The 16,898-nt window shown below is 39.6% G+C and overlaps 2 protein-coding genes across 2 annotated transcripts; both read left to right on the top strand.

Moving 5' to 3' along the window:
- Positions 1–9,327: 9,327 nt before the first annotated feature.
- On the top strand, positions 9,328–11,059 carry LOC147459117 (uncharacterized). The gene is made up of 3 exons (XM_086511552.1): positions 9,328–10,080; positions 10,137–10,394; positions 10,706–11,059. Exons 1-3 carry the CDS (start codon positions 9,328–9,330, stop codon positions 11,057–11,059), a joined length of 1,365 nt encoding a protein of 454 aa, XP_086367678.1.
- Positions 11,060–11,105: 46 nt separating this feature from the next.
- On the top strand, positions 11,106–11,600 carry LOC147459116 (uncharacterized). Its single transcript, XM_086511551.1, has one exon. The coding sequence runs from the start codon at positions 11,106–11,108 to the stop codon at positions 11,598–11,600; it is 495 nt and encodes a 164-aa protein (XP_086367677.1).
- Positions 11,601–16,898: the final 5,298 nt, after the last annotated feature.

Genomic DNA, 16,898 nt, shown 5'->3' with positions numbered 1-16,898 from the left:
AGACATCAACGAGTCAGAAGAAAGCATATCTCTAAATCTAGAGGAGCTACAGGCTTTGGTTGAAAATATGAAAAGTGACTTGGAGGATAAGGCCACCAGGTACACCAATGCTTTGGCTAAACAAGCACTTTTCGAGCATCTCTAGGCCAATCAAGACGAAGAGGATGATGATGATGATGAAGATAAGGCTAAAAGATGAAGACAAGGAGGATGAAACTACAGAGGTCTATCCCAAATCCACTTCTAAGAAGGATGATGATGAGAATTCAAATGCTCTAGATCAAAGCCAAGGCATCAGTTAGGCTGACCAAACACTTGATGCATCCCAACAACCACTTGACCAGATGCCAAAGAATTGGCCAGACCAAACACATGACAACCAACGAGATCGAATCCCTGACCAACAGATTGATCACACACAACATTTGATGGTGTTTACACAAGGAAATCAGGGGAAGACTCTTTAAATAGGGAATGATTCAAACACTAAATTCACATTTTTTAATTAGTGTCTTAGTCTAAAAGAAAAGGCTAAGGAAAGAAAACCAGCTCCAAATTCAGAGGTATCTTGATGATGAAGATCTTTATTTAGATCTTGTGCTCTTCAATATGTTGTTTACTACATCTTGGACAATGGTCGCCAATAGAAAGCCCAAATATATGATGATGTTGAAGAATGTCAACTACTTGCCCATCCAAATGCTATTCAAATACCAGAAAAAATTCCAAAATATGTGATTCCACGGGAACATGCCAATGGTAGTCCCATGTTGAGAAAAATGACCACTATAGGTATACAGAGTTTGAAATCCAATTGGAGATAATTCTAGGCAACAAACTAGCATATAAGTGTGTGAGTGAAAGGGTGGCAGTAATGCGTGTGTTAGTCTCCACCCAACCGTGCTATCTTATAGCCTCACCCTAGCGTACACACTATCCGGCCGTGTCGGTGGCCTTGCCCGTAGGACCCATGTCCTTACATTACCCCCCCCCTTGGACAATCGGTTAATTCGTCCTCGAAAACGAATGTAGGAAAATCTATTTACTTCTTTAAGGCGGGTGGAGCGAGGGAACAGTTGTCCTCTCCTCCATCCCTCCCTACTCAGTTGCCACCTACTCAGACGTCGACACCGCCAAGCTGCAACCACACCTCTGAGATTCCCTACCCCTCTGAGATTCCCTGAGCAGAGCGGTATTAAGTAGCACTGCGCTGCGCGTCTCTGTCAAACATATTAAGCAGAGCAATGCTGCATTCCTTCAACAGCAGCGAGAGACAGCGAGAGTGTTCCTGCATGCCGCGAGAGAGAGAGAGAGAGAGAGAGAGAGAGAGAGAGAGAGAGAGAGAGAGAGAGAGAGAGAGAGAGAGAGAGAGAGAGAGAGAGAGAGAGAGAGAGAGAGAGAGCACTGCTGTACTCAATCGGTCAACAACGTCGTAGACGTGTGTTGCCTGAAGTTCCCTCAACGCTTCCAAGACGCTTGCAGCAGCTTCATCATCTATCAGCTAAAGGTTCCCTCTCTCTCTCTCTCACACTATATTTTCCTAATACATTAAAACTCTCTTCTTCTTCTTCTTCTTCTTATCTCTCTCTCTCTATCTATCTCTCTCTCTCTCTCTCTCTCCTCTCTCTCTCTCTCTCTCCTCTCTCTCTCTCTCTCTCTCTCTCTCTATATATATATATATATATATATATATATATATATATATATATATATATATTAACCTGCACACAAATTTTAGTGTAGATACTTGCAAAAGCTTCACAATTTGACGTGAAAAACATTACAATTTCAAGTTTGCTCTTGTCTTCTTCCGTTAGGGAAAATGTATTTCTCTCTCTCTCTCTCTTTCTCTCACTATATTTTCCTACTACGTTAAAACTCTCTTCTTCTTCTTCTCTCTCTCTCTCTCTCTCTCTCTCTCTCTCTCTCTCTCTCTCTCTCTCTCTCTCTCTCTCTCTCTCTCTCTCACTCACTATATTTTAATCTGCACACAAATTTTAGTGTAAGTACTTGCAAAAGCTTCACATTTTGATGTGAAAAACTGTAGAATTTCAAGTTTGCTCTTGTTTTCTTCCGTTAGGGAAAATGTATTTCTGTAGCCCTAGCACGCATGCACACACACACACACACACACACACACACACACACACACACACACACACAGAAGAAGAGAGAGAACTTAGTTAGAAAATACCGAAGGATGGGGATATTGACACTAAATTAGTTTAGATGTGTAGACGTTGGCATTTTTAAAGAGTGACGTTGGCATCTTTAAACAAGGTGTAGAGCCGTGTTGGCATTCTAAAGCAGTTAAGTAAAATTAATTTATATTTAAATAGATGAGATTAATGCAATGGATTATGGACCCATGATTATTGATGAAGTTTCTCTTTAGAAGCGTTTAATTTAAAGCAAGGTGCAGGCCGTGTGTTTTATCACCTTCACAAAAAAAAAGAGTACGTGGGATTCCATACCTAGGTATTTCGTGAAGCAGTGGTGAGCTGCCATGCATGACAATTTGAATTTTTTTTAAGGTTTTCACGTTGAAAGTCTATTGCATTTATATGTTTCTCTCTTTTAAAAAAATACCTCTAAAAACAATGTATGTGGGATTAGACGTAGGTTTCTTTCCACCATTGTGGCCTTTGCAGCACTTCGAAGCTCATAATGCTTGAAAGATAAAAATTCGTATCTTGATCTCTCCCTGTTCTTCCTTTGTTTAGAAATACGTCTCTCTCTCTCTCTCTCTCTCTCTCTCTCTCTCTCTCTCTCTCTCCAAAATTGCTTCTAAATAGAATTCAAAAGTATTCTCAAATGAAAAGAGATTTTTGGAATGCTATATCCAACTCATGTCATCAACACCATGATCAAAATCCTCTCTCTCTCTCTCTCTCTCTCTCTCTCTCTCTCTCTCTCTCTCTATCCCTGTCCTACATAAAATCAAAAGTGGGTTTGAAATGAAATCAATCTTCTTAATGCTATATCAATCTAATTTAAGGTCGTCATTTTAAAATTTTCAAGTGGTCCCTCTGTACTCAAGCCCTTGATGATAAAAAATCTCTCTCTCTCTCTCTCTCTCTCTCTCTCTCTCTCTCTCTCTCTCTGCATGTGTGTGTGTTGAGGATGGAAAATTTGAATTGTTTAATCAAACGACATTATGTGTTTGTGTTTGTGTGTGTGTGTGTGTGTGTATGTATTCCCTCGGCATTAGGTCATTAATTTGACTTACTATGTCATGTTAAGGGAATGTGTTATTTTTTGTGGCGTTATATTGTATTGTGGATAATCTAGGTGAAAGGAAATCATCTCAATATGGAACTTGGTTATATATTGTCCATGTGTGCTATATTGAGTTGATACATATGTTGGTGTTTGACATTTGGTCATGCAATATTTGTCCATGTGTGTCATTATACCACAATGTTTGCCTTTAGAGCGTCTTCAAGATACACGTCTTCTTTTGATGATGCACCACGTTCTTTGGTGTTGTGCGTCACTGATGAAAACATGAACCATAGAGTTTGATGTTCAGTGATATCATTTCACTTGGTTGCATCATCTAATGTCTTTAGGGAACACTCATGACACTGAATTTAGTGTAGTTCGCATCTAGAATTTATTTTCATAGATGTAAGGTCTTTAGTCGACGATGGTATGAGCTATTGATAATGTGTGAAATTGTATGCTTCTCTCTCTCTCTCTCTCTCTCTCTCTCTCTCTCTCTCTCTCTCTCTCTCTCTCTCTCTCTCTCTCTCTGTTTGCACTTACAACTTATTTGTTTTTTGAAGTGTGTATCGAAATCTATTAACAATTAAGGTCTTTTTTTTCTTGAATTAGAATGGCCACTCTTGAGGAGAAAAAGAAGGCTTTGTAAAAAGCCCTGCGCATGTCCCTGTGTCCCTGTGTACCAAGGTTAGTGCACTCACAGTGAATGAGATTGCTCACACCTTGGAGCGTCCTATTCTCTTAGACCACTTCCTTAGAGAGGCGATAAGTAGCGCTGGAAAAAGCATGGTTTATCTTATTGAAGTGGACAAGACACGCTCGTGTATGTCCTCAATCATCGGCAACATGACAAAATGTGGCATTGATTTACATGATGGCTTGCCGCTTGGTGTGAACTTTGAAAGGCTGAAGGAATGGTACTTGCAATGGCGTGCACAGAAAGCAAAGACCAAGCAAGCTCGCGACATGTATGTACAATTTTTCCTCTCCAAGAAATTGAGAGCGGCCCAAGCTCATAGGGCCATTGCTGTGGAAGATAGAGAAATATTTATGGAAAATGCTCTTGCTGACAACTTGGATAGCACGCTTAGAAATTCTTAATGTACTTTTTCTATTGGTGTTGAGCATGCCAAAAAGTGAAACTAAAGGGTATGTCCTTCTTTCCGAGAGGTCCATTTTATGTTGCTAAAAAGTACTTGGGACCCCCTGAAATTCGCCTCAAGTCATTTGGAAAAGAGTTGAGTGTGGATCTTATGCAAAATGGGATTGTTCGAAGCATCGGTCATACACGACAAGTTCCATGGATAAGTATCTTTCCTTATTTCAATGGAGATTCCATTTGAAATATGCTCATGTCTCTTCCTTATGAGAAGGGAACTTATTTCAGAATTATAAGAAAGCTTCAAAGAGATGGCCAAGGGATTCATAGAGGTTCTGATCCAGTAATTGTCTGAAGCTGAAATGTGCCGCATTGAGGCCTTTTGTAACAATGCACCATCTCTCATTCATGCTATGGTACAAACAATAGCTTTTGCTCATAGCAAAGGTGTGTTACATTGTGACTTTCATCCAAGAAATGTTGTGCTAGATTTCACCCAGTATCACCAACCTCTGACTAGGGTTTGTCCATGAGACTGGGTTACGAGAAGCGTGTTTCCCAAACTCCACATAGGAAGGATCATGACTTGAGACCATGGCTGGCTCCAGAGCTGATGGGAATCGATGATGAAGATGTCTACACAAAAGGTGTTGATGTATCTGCTTTATCTTGGATGATTTTGCAAATTTGCACTTTTTGTGAAGAGTTTGCTTCACTCCATGAGACCGGTTGCAAGGATACTGATGCAGCAAGTCAAAAACAACACATTTCTTTCATTATAAGAGCAGACTATTTCCGATTTAGTGAAAGAAAGTCATTGGTGGACCTTGATAAGAAGATCCATCGTATGCGTTTGGATCCTTCCAAGTGTTTAAGGCCATTGACAGAAATGATGGCAGCTTTTTTTTAGGATCTTAGAAAATGCTTTAGGGGATTCAAGGAAATAAAGTATCTAAGTCTATTATGTAAGGTAGCCTGGGTAGCTTGGGAGTCAACAAAATGTTTTAGAGTTTCATACTAGATGAGCTTTTGTTATGTAAGCTAGCCTCCTGAGTTTGGAAAGAATTTGGAGCTTTCATTTAAAAGTTCTCTCTCTCTCTCTCTCTCTCTCTCTCTCTCTCTCTCTCTCTCTCTCTCTCTCTCTCTCTCACACACACACACACACACACACACACACACACACACACACACACACACACACACACACACACACACACACAAACACACACACACACACACACACACACATAAACACAAAAACACACATTACATAAAAGCACAATAACTATATCTACTCTCTCTCTCTCTCTCTCTCTCTCTCTCTCTATGTGTGTGTGTGATTTTCCTAAACATCCGAATCTTCCTCAGAAGAGCACAAGGGTCTTTGTTCCTCGAAAGGCAAAGGAGTTGCCTGAAGATATCTATGTTGGGTGTAAATATGCTTTGGGGCATTGTTAGAATAAAAGTTTAGTGATGCCTTTAAATTAGTGTTTCAAGGAGGAATAGTGTAGCATTTTTAGCCTAGATAGAGAGCAGTCATGATTTTCAATGATACTTGCAAGTACGTTGCATTGTATATGTTGACATACCAAAAAACAAAGTAAAATGCTTCATATAGAAATATGCATCCCCCCCCTCCCTCCCGCTCTCTCTTTATCTTTGTCCCTCCCTCAATGTGTATATGTGAATCGTTTCAAATTTGTAATGGGTTTATACACTTTCTTAACTCTTTTGGGTATATAGAATCAATGCACATTTTTTCTTGCTCTCATATGTCTTCTATTATATCCCTGTCTATCCTTAAGTGAAACTCTCTCTCTCTCTCTCTCTCTCTCTCTCTCTCTCTCTCTCTCTCTCTCTCTCTCTCTCTCTCTCTCTCTCTCTCTCTCCAAGAATCTAATAACCAATTTGTAAATTTTTTCATCTTGCAACAGATAATGGAGATTAACAATAGCACGTCTTTGGTTATTGGCAATGACTAGTTAGCCACTACCAACTTAGATAATAGCCCATCTCTTCTGCTACCAATGTTGGAAACTGCAATAACATCTAAAAGCGTTCTAGTGGCAAAGGGACTTGCAAGGAAGCTTCCTGCAATGCTTACTACATGTAGGGTGGAAAAACATTGCAACAAAAATCCATCAAGCTCATCTCGAATAGTGAAGTCAACCAAGATAGCGACTACCATTGTAGGAACTTCTATGAATCATGTAACAACTACACGTAGACACGTTGCTTAGCGTGGTGGAGAAATTCTTCCCTTCATGGCTCCAAGTAAACGCATCATTAAGTCCTTACAGGAAATACATTCTTCTTGTATTAGATTTGAAGATAAGCATGATGCTTCTATGGACACTACTTCTGACTTGATAGGCTCCATGGAAGTCGAAGGCGGATATTTGTGGAATATCCGAGAAGAGATAAGTCAAATAAAGAGCAATGCAACGAGAAACCATAACCACATCCAAGCATCGATAGTTCGCGTATAGAAGACACAAGACCAAATTCTAAAACGTCTTGATGATCTTTATAGTAAAACAAATGAAGATTATGTGAATGTATTGGATAGCATTGTTCCTCAAATAAGGAGTACTACAAATAAGCTGAATGCTGTAGCAAATAGATATAGCGCAGGTGTAGGTGAGATAAGAGTAACCACAAACAAGCTGAATGCCATAATCAAAGTAATTTTGAGAAAACAAGTACCTCTTAGGTTGGTCTTAGAAGCTTTCAAGGCATGTGTCTTGGATGTAATTGAGATCTTTCTTAATCAATAAACTATTGTGTGTGGTCTTTCATTGTATTGATGTGATTTAATGTAAATAAATTGCTATGTTTGTTTTTTCTTATTGTCGACATGTGTATTGCCATTGTATTACGCAAATATTCAAGCTTTAAAGAATGACATGTGCATAGATCCCTTTTTACTTGTGCAGATATGGTGTTTGGACCACGAATATTATCGCCTAGACATGCAAAACGTGTTCGAATGTTTGATGAGACACGTAGGGCTAGACGAGATAATGCAAGACGAAGTAGGGTTTGACAACCTTTGCAAGAAATTCAAAACACCTTGCAAAGTGATCGACCAATGCTTCCTACTACACACCAAATTGACCGTGATAGTTTGGACCACGAGTGTATTTTGAAACATGGAAATGATCATGTTACTTTAGAATGCATGGGAAATGAAATTGGTGATAGTGATGAGAAAGTTGTAACGGTGAATGATCACAACAAAGATATTTTGGTGGTAGAGACATTTGTACATATGACATATACTGCATATAATGAAGGTAACTTTAACAAGGTTGAAAAGGGGTGTTTGTCCATATGCTATGTGTATCCTGAACAAGGGGCCAATACTATCTCCTCTTTGTTGCCTCTCCATTATGGCAAGTGCTTGCTACACAATCTTGGTGGACTTGTCTATTCCTGCAACAAATGCCAAGCAATGTGCTGGAAAAACGAAGGGAAAACATTTCAAACTTTTGTTGGAAAGTAATCTTGTGGAGATGGTGAAGTGAAGTTGCTTCCATTATTGCCTCCACCAAATGAATTGGTGCATCTCATGCATGACAGGACATTAGAGAATTTTTGCAAAACATACGTGCCTATAATAGTGTATTGGCTTTTGCATCTTTGGGTGCGCATATAGATGATAGGTTTATGAGAGGTAGAGGAGTTTACACATTTAGAGTACATGGTCAAACATATCATAGCATTGGTCCCTTGATGCCCAATCAAGAAGCTAACATCGCACCACGCTTTGCACAACTTTACTTCTATGACACCTAGCACGATCTGAAAAATAGATTACGCCATATAAAAGATCTAAATGAGTGCACCTTGCATATTCTGCAGAATATGATCCATCGTTACAATCTGTATGCCCAAGCCTTTTGTTCTATCCGTGCAATGATGCAAACCCCACAAGCTTCTAATATCTCTATGGTGATTAAAGAAAACCGAGCGAGTAGTTGGCAGTATGTAGCACCACGTGGTAGAGAGATTGCAGCTATTATGCCCGGTCATGGGGACAAAATGACCGTCGGCCATCGTGACATCTTAATCGACTCAGTACACGGGGGACTGAAAAGAATCTCTAACACACACAGAGCATATATTTCATTTTTGTATGTACTCCTATTTCCATGGGGTGAAGATGGATGGAATATTTATATGGGGCCAAGTCAAAAACATTATTATGCGTATTGGCTTCAAGTAAGGGATGACAGTATACAGTGCCTCCTACAAGGGAGTAGACTCCTCCAACAATACATTGTAGATGCATATAGCTCAATGTAAGAGTCTAGGTTATTGTGGGTGAGAAATACCAAGAAAAACTTCAGGCTGAATCATATGCAGGTTTGGTGGATATGGTTGGAACAAGAGATGGAGTCGAGGGAGTCATTGGTAGGCGAACCGGCCGACGGATTGTCTTACCATCTTCATTCATAGGAGGGCCAAGCTATATGCATCAGTTATATCAGGACTCTATGGCTACAGTGCGAAAGAAAGGAAAACCTGATTTATTCATAACATTCACTTGTAATCCATGCTGGGGAGAGATACAAGATGCGTTATTGCCTGGACAAGATACCTCAGATCCTCCAGATTTGGTGAGCAGAGTATTATACCAAAATTTGAGGGACATGATGTCTCTACTGATTAAGAGGTCAGTGTTTGGAGATGTAGTAGGTCACGTGTCCATAATCGAGTTTGAAAAGAGAGGTCTACCTCATGCACATATTTTGTTGATTCTTGCAAGAAGATTTAAGCCTATGGAATTAGCTGACTATGATAGGTTGGTTTGTGCATAACTTCCTGATAAGCAATCCTTTCCTGAGCTATATGAGATAATTTGTTGCTCTAATGTACACTGCCCCTGTGGTACTGAGTATCCCCAATGTCCATGTATGAGAGAAGGAAAGTGTAGGTTCAAGTACCCTCGAAAGTCTTTTGCTTCCACAACGCTTGATAGCAATGGGTATCCCACATACATGAGAAGGGATGATGGAAAGTATCTGATTGTAAAGGGAAAGAATTTAGACAACCAATGGGTGGTGCCTTACAATCCATTGCTTTCAATGAGATATAAAGCACACATCAATGTTGAAGTGTGCTCTACAATTAGTGCTGTGAAGTATTTGTACAAGTACTTATATAAGGGGTATGATCGAGCAACCATTGTGATGCAAGGTGGGGAAGGTATTGTTGACGAGATAAAAAGGTACCTTGATGCACGATATGTGTTCTCATCTGAGGCAATATGGAGAATCGTTGGTTTTGACATGCACTGTGAAAAGCCATCGGTACAAAGATTTCATGTCCACCTTCCCATGCAAAACACTGTGACCTTTCAAGACACGACCGACGTAAGAGAACTTCTGAGGAATGATTGTAACATAAGAAATACACTAACAGAATGGTTTGCCATAAATCACATTGAACCTACTGCACACAATCTTCGTTACATAGAATTCCCACAAAGATGGGTTTGGAATAAAGATATAAATTGTTGGACTGCACGTAAGAAAGGTGATTGCATTGGTCGAATATGCAATGTAGTTCCATCTGTTGGAGACTTGTACTACTTACAAATGCTACTTACTGTATGCAAGGGTAGCACTTCATTTAAAGATCTCCAGACTGTTGATGGTTGCACTTATCCCACCTTCAAGGATGCTTGCAATGCTAGAGGGATGCTACAAAGTGATGAGGAATGGATGATGTTCTTGGAAGAGGCTAGGGAAGTTTTAGCCGAAGTGGACCACAGTTGCATGAGCTTTTTGCAATCATACTTGTGTAGTGTGCACCAGTCTCTCCTGAGCTGTTATGGACAAAGTTCTCCGTACAGTTTTCTGAGGACTATTTTTATGTGCTAACAACTCATGGTCATGATGATGATTTGTCCAATAAGGCAATGATACAGGCTTTGACAATCTTGGATAATTTGTTGAGGGTACATGGAAAGAGTTTGGGTGACTTTCCTAGCATGCCTCAAATTGATAGATCACAATTGCAAATGCTTGAGAATAGTTTGCTTCAAGAGGACATAATGTTTGATGTACACGAGCAATCAAACTTAGCCTCGGAGATGGAGAGATTATTAAATTTAGGTCAATAACATGCTTATCGTACAGTTCTAGAAGCTATTGAAAAAAATAGGGGACGTACATTATTCTTGGATGGGCCTGGGGGATCAGGAAAAACTTTCGTATATAATGCCTTGCTCTCTCGATTATGTGGCCAGCAAGAATTTGCACTAGCTTGTGCATCGTCTGGAATTTTTGCATTGCTTCTCACTATGGAAGAACTCCTCATTCAGGATTCAAAATACCTATAGAGGTTAATAGCCACCCTACATGTAATGTGAAGGTCACTAGCAATCTTGTAGAACTACTAAAGCAAAGCGCTTTGATTGTATGGGACGAGGCCCCCATGATCCATAGACATGCTTTTGAGGCTTTTGATAGAACGTTGCGAGACATCATGCAGAAAGATGTTTTGTTTGGAGGCAAGACACTATTGTTGGGAGGTGACTTTAGACAAATTTTTCCAGTTGTTCCAAAAAGGCGACGTGAGGACATAGTGCGGGAGTCGTTGTGCAATTCAAACATATGGAAACAAATAGAGGTTTTGAAATTGACAGAAAACATGCGTTTGGTGGACTCTGCCACAATTCAGGCAGAAGAGTCTTTGCAACATGGGTACTTGATATTGCAATGGTGATGTGCATGCAGATGCTGACGATGACGATGTCGTCATTCCCGCTAACATGCTTTTGGAAGGAAATTCTATTGAAAATTTGATTGATCACATATATGGGAGCATGTCGCATGTTGATAATTTTTCTAACTTCTTCAAAGAGCGAGGCATTCTTGCGCCAAAGAATAAAGAAATTGATATGATAAACAGTCTTGCTTTGAGACGGCTATCAGTTGTAAGCAAAGAGTACCTGAGTGCAGACTCCCTTTGTTCAAATGAGGACCAAACTCACCACTTATATACACTTGAGTTTCTAAATACCTTAGGTCTTGGGGGTGGATATCCACCGCATGTACTCAAATTAAAAGAAAATTCCCCAATCATGTTGTTGCGTAATTCGGACGCAAGGCGTGGTTTGTGCAATGGTACAAGGCTTATATGTAGACAACTCTATGGTAGAGTTTTAGAAGCAGAGATAATCACATGCAAGAATGGTGGGGATATTGTGCTGATACCACGGATTGATTTTGTCACACAAGCTCCTTTGGTCTTCTTTTTTATATGAGACGACGACAATTCCTTGTCAATCTTACATTTGGAATGACTATCAACAAGGCAGAGGGGCAAACACTTGGAATCTTGGGACTATATTTGGCATCACTAGTTTTTAGCCATGGACAGTTGTATGTGGCTATGTCTCGTGTAAGATCTTCAAATGCCATCAAGGTTGTGGTTGACAATAGAAAGTTACAAAGTAATGATGGGGTTTTATCAGCTTCTACAAGGACTCCAAATATTGTTTACAAAGAGGTGTTGCAATTGACAACCGGATGATCTTTGTATGTTGCTGTCTCCTTGGAATAGTGAATTATTTGTATTCATTTCATAGCTTAACAATTCCTCACAAATAATGAAATTTCCATGTTCTTATTGCCTTTTCTTTCTTGTGATGGCAGATGGATCCTTGACGTGCCATTCCATATGTTGTAGGTCGTGCACATCAAAGGTTCAAAGTAAGTTTTGCTTGTGTGCATGTTTTGACATTGGTTCTTACTCTCATCACTGCCATATACATTTTGCTTTGTCATTTTTTAGATCCCCTTTGTTTTTGTGGACACACATCTGCAAATACAGTGGTTCATGTTTTGGAGAAATCTGGTGTTTTAGGGTAATATATAGTCTTTGTGACTGTAGCATTAGCCGTAGAATTGTTCCAATAAGTGTGCCAACTAACAATTTTTATTTTTAATGCAGGCAGTGTTGCACATTTTCACATGTACTTATTGGAATGTACGAGTTATCATTATACCTTGGGCAATTGTCATCTTTTACACTTGGATATTACCATGTTGCATTTGAACACAATGAGAATGGTGACCAAATAGTTGCCACAATTTGGTTTGTTGGCTTCCAGCTTCCTATCAATGCAACGCTCTGCTTTATATGCTTTGATGAGTAGTACCGACTTAGGGTTTTTACTCAAGTTGATACACCACACCAAATATGTCATCATTTGGTAGAATTTGGACCTTGGACGTTTAGAGCACGTACTAGAATTTGTAGGAGACTACGATTTTGAGTTATTAGTATAAGGTTATGGTGTTTGAAGAATGTAGTAGCAAGGATGCTTGGTGCAAATGCTTTTATTGCACCTTCATTTTTAGGTGAAACAAATAATTGATATTTGATTGTCCATGGTCATGCTGATTGTTGTTTGAAATAAATTTTGAGTCAAATTGTGTTTATTGATTGTAGTGATGGATCTCTCAAGTGTGATAGGTAGTCCGGAACTATGCTGACTGTGAAGCAGCCCATGAAAAAATATGCAAAGACTTCTTCCATATTAAAAAGGGAGGTCAACCTTTATAAGGAGGCATTAAATTGGGAAATGAGTAAAATGTATATAAAAAATCCATCTTGATTCCCATGATTAGTTTTGGATTCATCTTGCTCTCTCTCTCTCTCTCTCTCTCTCTCTCTCTCTCTCTCTCTCTCTCTCTCTCTCTCTCTCTACAATAAAGAGAGAGATAGAGGGGGGGTTGCATAATTAAAAGAGGACATATATTTTATATTAAAATCAGGATTCTTCTATGGACGTAAAGGACTTATGTGCCCCTGAGAGAGTGAGGAAGAGGGTTGAATAATGCAAAGAGGACATCTATTTACTTCTTTAAGGCGGGTGGAGCGAGGGACACGTGTCCTCTCCTCCATCCTTCCCTACTCAGTCGCCGCCTACTCAGACGTCGACACTGCGGAGCTGCAACCACCCTCCGAGATTCCTTGCCCCTCCGAGATTCCCCGAGCAGAGTGGAATTAAGCAGCGCTGCGCTGCGCGTCTCTGTCAAACATATTAAACAGAGCAGCGCTGCATTCCCAGCAGCAGCGAGACAGCGAGCGCGTTCCTGCACACACACACACACACACACACAGAGAGCACTGCCGTACTCAATCGGTCAACAGCGCCATAAACATGTGTTGCGTGAAGTTTCCTCAACACTTCCAAGACGCTTGCGGCAGCTTCATCGTCTGTCAGCTAAAGGTTCCCTCTCTCTCTCTCTCTCAATATATTTTCCTAATACGTTAAAACTCTCTTCTTCTTCTTCTTCTTCTCTCTCTCTCTCTCTATATATATAATATATATATATATATATATATATATATTTATTTATTTATTTATTTATTTAAAACCTCCACACAAATTTTAGTGTAGATACTTGCAAAAGCTTCACATTTTGACGTGAAAAACATTAGAATTTCAAGTTTGCTCTTGTTTCTTTTGTTAGGGAAAATGTATTTTTCTCTATCTCTTTCTCTCTCACTATATTTTCCTACTACGTTAAAACTCTCTTCTTCTTCTTCTTCTCTCTCTCTCATTCTCTCACTATATTTTAACCTGCACACAAATTTTAGTGTAACTTGCAAAAGCTTCACATTTTGATGTGAAAAACAGTAGAATTTTAAGCTCTCTTGTTTTCTTCCGTTAGGGAAAATGTATTTCTGTAGCCCTTGCGCGCGCGCACACACACACACAGAGAAGAGAATAAGAGAGAGAGAACTTAGTTAGAAAATACCGAAGGATGGGGATGGCACTAAATTAGTTTAGATGTGTAGACGTTGGCATTTTTAAAGAATGACGTTGGCATTTTTAAACAAGGTGTAGAGCCGTGTTGGCGTTCTATAGCAGTTAAGTAAAATTAATTTATATTTAAATAGATGAGATCAATGCAATGGATTATGGACCCATGATTATTCATGAAGTTTCTCTTTAGAAGCGTTTAATTTAAAGCAAGGTGCAGGCCGTGTGTTTTATCACCTTCACAAAAAAAGAGAGTAGGTGGGATTCCATACCTAGGCCTCTCGTGAAGCAGTGGTGAGCTGCCATGCATGATAGTTTGATTTTTTTTATATTTTTTTACGTTGAAAGTCTCTACCATTTATATGTTTCTCTCTTTAATAAAAAAACCTCTAAAAAAATGTATGTGGGATTAGACGTAGGTTTCTTTCCACCATTGTGACCTTTGCAGCACTTCGAAGCTCATAATGCTTGAAAGATAAAAATTTGTATCTTGATCTCTCCCAATTCTTCCTTTGTTTAGAAATACGTCTCTCTCTCTCTCTCTCTCTCTCTCTCTCTCTCTCTCTCTCTCTCTCTCTCTCTCTCAGCCGTTTTTTGACCTAGTAGACAGCAGTTCACTCTTTTGACCATAACTTGCTCATCCGAACTCTGATTTAGGTGATCTATAGCCTCAATCGAAGAGCACGAATCCCTCTACGCATTGATGTAAAGACAAATTTTTTTTGTGTAATGGAAGTCTTTGCTGTAACAGCATCTCAGAACTGAAAAAACTGTCAAAACTTTGCGTTTTTGTTGCCGACTTGAAGGCAATGTCAGACAAAACTCGCAAGGGTGGAAAAGCCACACTCGCCATGGAGAATGATGCAAAATCTCCAAGGAATTTGGATGCTAATCCAACCACATCATCTACAACAATGGAAGCAATGATCATGGCTTACTTGATCTCGTTACAAGAAACCGTCAACAAACAAGGTGAAGAGTTGCGCGCACTTGCAATGGAGAATGGTACTTTAAGAGTTCTCATTGTGGAGAATGAGCACCTCAAGAAGGTTCTTGAAATGCAAACAACGCGCTTGATGCATCTTGAGAATGAAGTTCAAGAATGTAAACGCTCTCTTGTTGACATGAATGTATTGAAAGAGCGCTTGAGCAAAGTTGAGAGTGATCATGTATTGAAAGAGGAAACAATAGATACAATACGACATGATGTATGTGAGATGAGAAATGCATCCAAATCATGGGCTGATATATGTAAGGATAATGTGGTTTCTACATCTCCTATCACGCAAGCCGTTGTCCAAGCAAAGAATGTAGAGAATGTGGATACTCAAGAATTGCACGAACGACAAAAACGCTCAAATAACATCGTCATTCGTGGAATCAAGGAGGAAAGCATGGAAACACCCCAATCTCTTGCAGTTGCTATTGAAGAGTTTTTTGCTACACACTTTGGCATGTCAGGAATCATGGCTTATGGTGCACATCGAGTTGGAAAACAAGGAGTCCTTCGCTCGGGAGAAAGACCTATTGTATGTACCATGGCTGATGAGGTAAAGAGAAAGATCATCCTTGACAATGGTTGGATCTACCTCAAAGGAACAGGTTGTAATGTATATGAGGATCGCACTATTATGCAACAAAATGTACGTCGCAAAGCATATGAGGAAAGAAGCAAGAAGTTTAAGGTATCACCTCAAGAAGAAAAGCCACTTAAGGAGGATGCAAGTCCACCCAACAAATAGGGACACATGATCTATGAGACCAACTCACGCTTGCGAATAAGCTTTTGGAATTGTAATGGGTATCCATGGAATGCGGGAATTGGCATTGATGATCTTACCAATGACTCCGATGTGATACTTCTTGTCGAAACATGGGAGCATGATGCGCAATGAATTCTTGGATTTGACAAATACGATGCGCATTCTTTGATGTGGGCCAAAAATGCAAAGCAACGAAGAGGCCAAGGAGGCGTAGCATATATGACCAAAAAGGGTTTGAAAGATGTTTCCATTGTCAAAGAAGATAAGTATAAACGTTACTTATAGCTGAAAATCAGCCCACCAAATGGTCAAGTCATGTTTGTGGCCGGTTGCTACATTCCTCACTATGACTCCAACTTTTATGCTTGCTTGAATATGGATAGAGATCAGCCCTTTGTTGAACTAGAGGAAGACATTGCTCATTACAAGGATCAAGGTGAATTCATTGTTTTTGGAGACATGAATGCTCGCACAAATATGCTACAACACGACACACAACAAGTAGACATGCCATATGTCTCAAGAAGAATGGATGACTCATACATGTATAATCGAAGTTCTAATGATGCAAAAGAAGTGGATCACTATGGAAAGTCACTTCTACATATGTGCAATAGTATCGGAATGCTCATTGCAAATGGTGTATCTCTATGGCAAGGCACCAATGACTTTACATGTAGAAAGCACAACGGTGCTAGCGTGATTGACTATATGTTGTTCTTTGAAGCCACTCTAGAATGCATACAAAGCTTTACACTTGGTGAATGGAATCCGGAATCGGATCATAGGATGTTATGTATTGACCTCAAGTGTGGTAAACGGCCCGAGCATGTAGCCTCCAATCATGATGTGAATCATTTGTACCTACGTCTAGACTTCAAACGAGCACTTATATATGCTGATATGGTGGACCAAATGTTAAGCATGATAGAGCATCAAGAGAGCCCAACATTAGAATGCAAGTGGAAAGTTTTCAAAGAAGTAATTTTCTCTTGTGCGAAGGAATGCTTTTCTGTGAAACACA

This window comes from Adiantum capillus-veneris, chromosome 4 (assembly GCF_014529385.1).
Source record: "Adiantum capillus-veneris isolate H3 chromosome 4, ASM1452938v2, whole genome shotgun sequence".
NCBI lineage: Eukaryota > Viridiplantae > Streptophyta > Polypodiopsida > Polypodiales > Pteridaceae > Adiantum > Adiantum capillus-veneris.
This window is presented reverse-complemented; position numbering and strand designations above follow the sequence as displayed.